At 43.8% G+C, this 1,135-nt stretch overlaps 1 gene segment (V, D, J or C); it reads right to left on the bottom strand.

The window, feature by feature from the left end:
* Positions 1-82: 82 nt before the first annotated feature.
* LOC121311102 lies at positions 83-836 on the bottom strand. The segment is given in 2 exon segments: positions 83-589; positions 764-836. Coding segments are annotated over 2 exon segments (489 nt in total).
* Positions 837-1,135: the final 299 nt, after the last annotated feature.

The raw sequence follows: 1,135 nt of genomic DNA, 5'->3' as shown, positions 1-1,135 counted from the left end.
TATAAATCCAATGACAGCCCTTCAGCAGCTGCAATGTATTAGAATACATGAATAATCAAGATATTTACCAGATTCATCTTGTCTTTTATTTGGAGCCCTTGTTATTGAGCTCAGTGTGTTTGTGTGCAGTTGAGCTCCTCCACAGGCCATGTCCCATTTCATTGCCTTCACCCTCAGCACCTGCAGTAGGTCCCAGCTGCAGCAGTGCAGTCGCTGTGCAGTCCTGCTGAGGGAGGTTTTTGTACGGGTGTGTAGCACTGTGTGAACACACAGCTACTGCTGGGGTAGTGGTAACTCTGACAGTAGTAATCTCCTGCATCTTCAGCCTGGACTCCACTGATGGTGAGAGTGAAGTCAGTCCCAGATCCACTGCCACTGAAACGAGTTGAGATCCCAGACTGAAGGTTACTTGCCCTATAGATCAGGAGTTTGGGAGCTTCTCCAGGTTTCTGTTGGTACCAGGCTAGGTAGTTGCCATTGCTATCACTGTACACTGCGCTGCTGACTTTACAGCTCAGAGCGACTGTGTCTCCTGGGAGAACAGATTTCACTGCTGGAGTCTGAGTCACAGTATACTGTCCACTGGATTCTGAAAATAATAAATAACAATATAGAAAAAATAGTAATGATTGAATTAATTATGAAACCCATTAAAAGGCAAGACTCTGTCTTTTCTTTTTTTGCTTGTTTTTCTTTTGACACTTTTGTACATTATCCAACAAACATATTTTTTTGAAAATGCATTTTTCTAAATGATTCTTACCCTGAGTGCAGATGACAAGTGCCCAGATGAAGATGCTGATAAAAGTCATTGTTGTTGTGGATTCTGTTGCCATGAAGGGCAGCTCTCAATCATGAAGTGTTAAACTCACAGGGTTATAAACACTCCCAGAGCACTGAAGCATGTGCTGCCAATGCAAAGTGTCTTTTCTATGCAAATTGTCTTCCTTGGCACAGCAGCCACTTCTAGCCAAGCAGTGGTGTAAACACAGGCTTGGTGCTGTGTGTTCTGACAGAGCAAGATTAGCAGTTTAGCATGAACACTCCCAGGACAGCAGGACTAGACAAAAAACAGCTTTAATAGGAGCATATGAGGAGAGCCAATCAGCTGAGCCCTTATTCCACTCAACACAGC

This window comes from Polyodon spathula, unplaced genomic scaffold (assembly GCF_017654505.1).
Source record: "Polyodon spathula isolate WHYD16114869_AA unplaced genomic scaffold, ASM1765450v1 scaffolds_2949, whole genome shotgun sequence".
Classification (NCBI taxonomy): Eukaryota; Metazoa; Chordata; class Actinopteri; order Acipenseriformes; family Polyodontidae; genus Polyodon; species Polyodon spathula.
The sequence above is the reverse complement of the archived record's forward strand: the minus strand, read 5'-3'. Positions and strand labels throughout refer to the sequence as shown.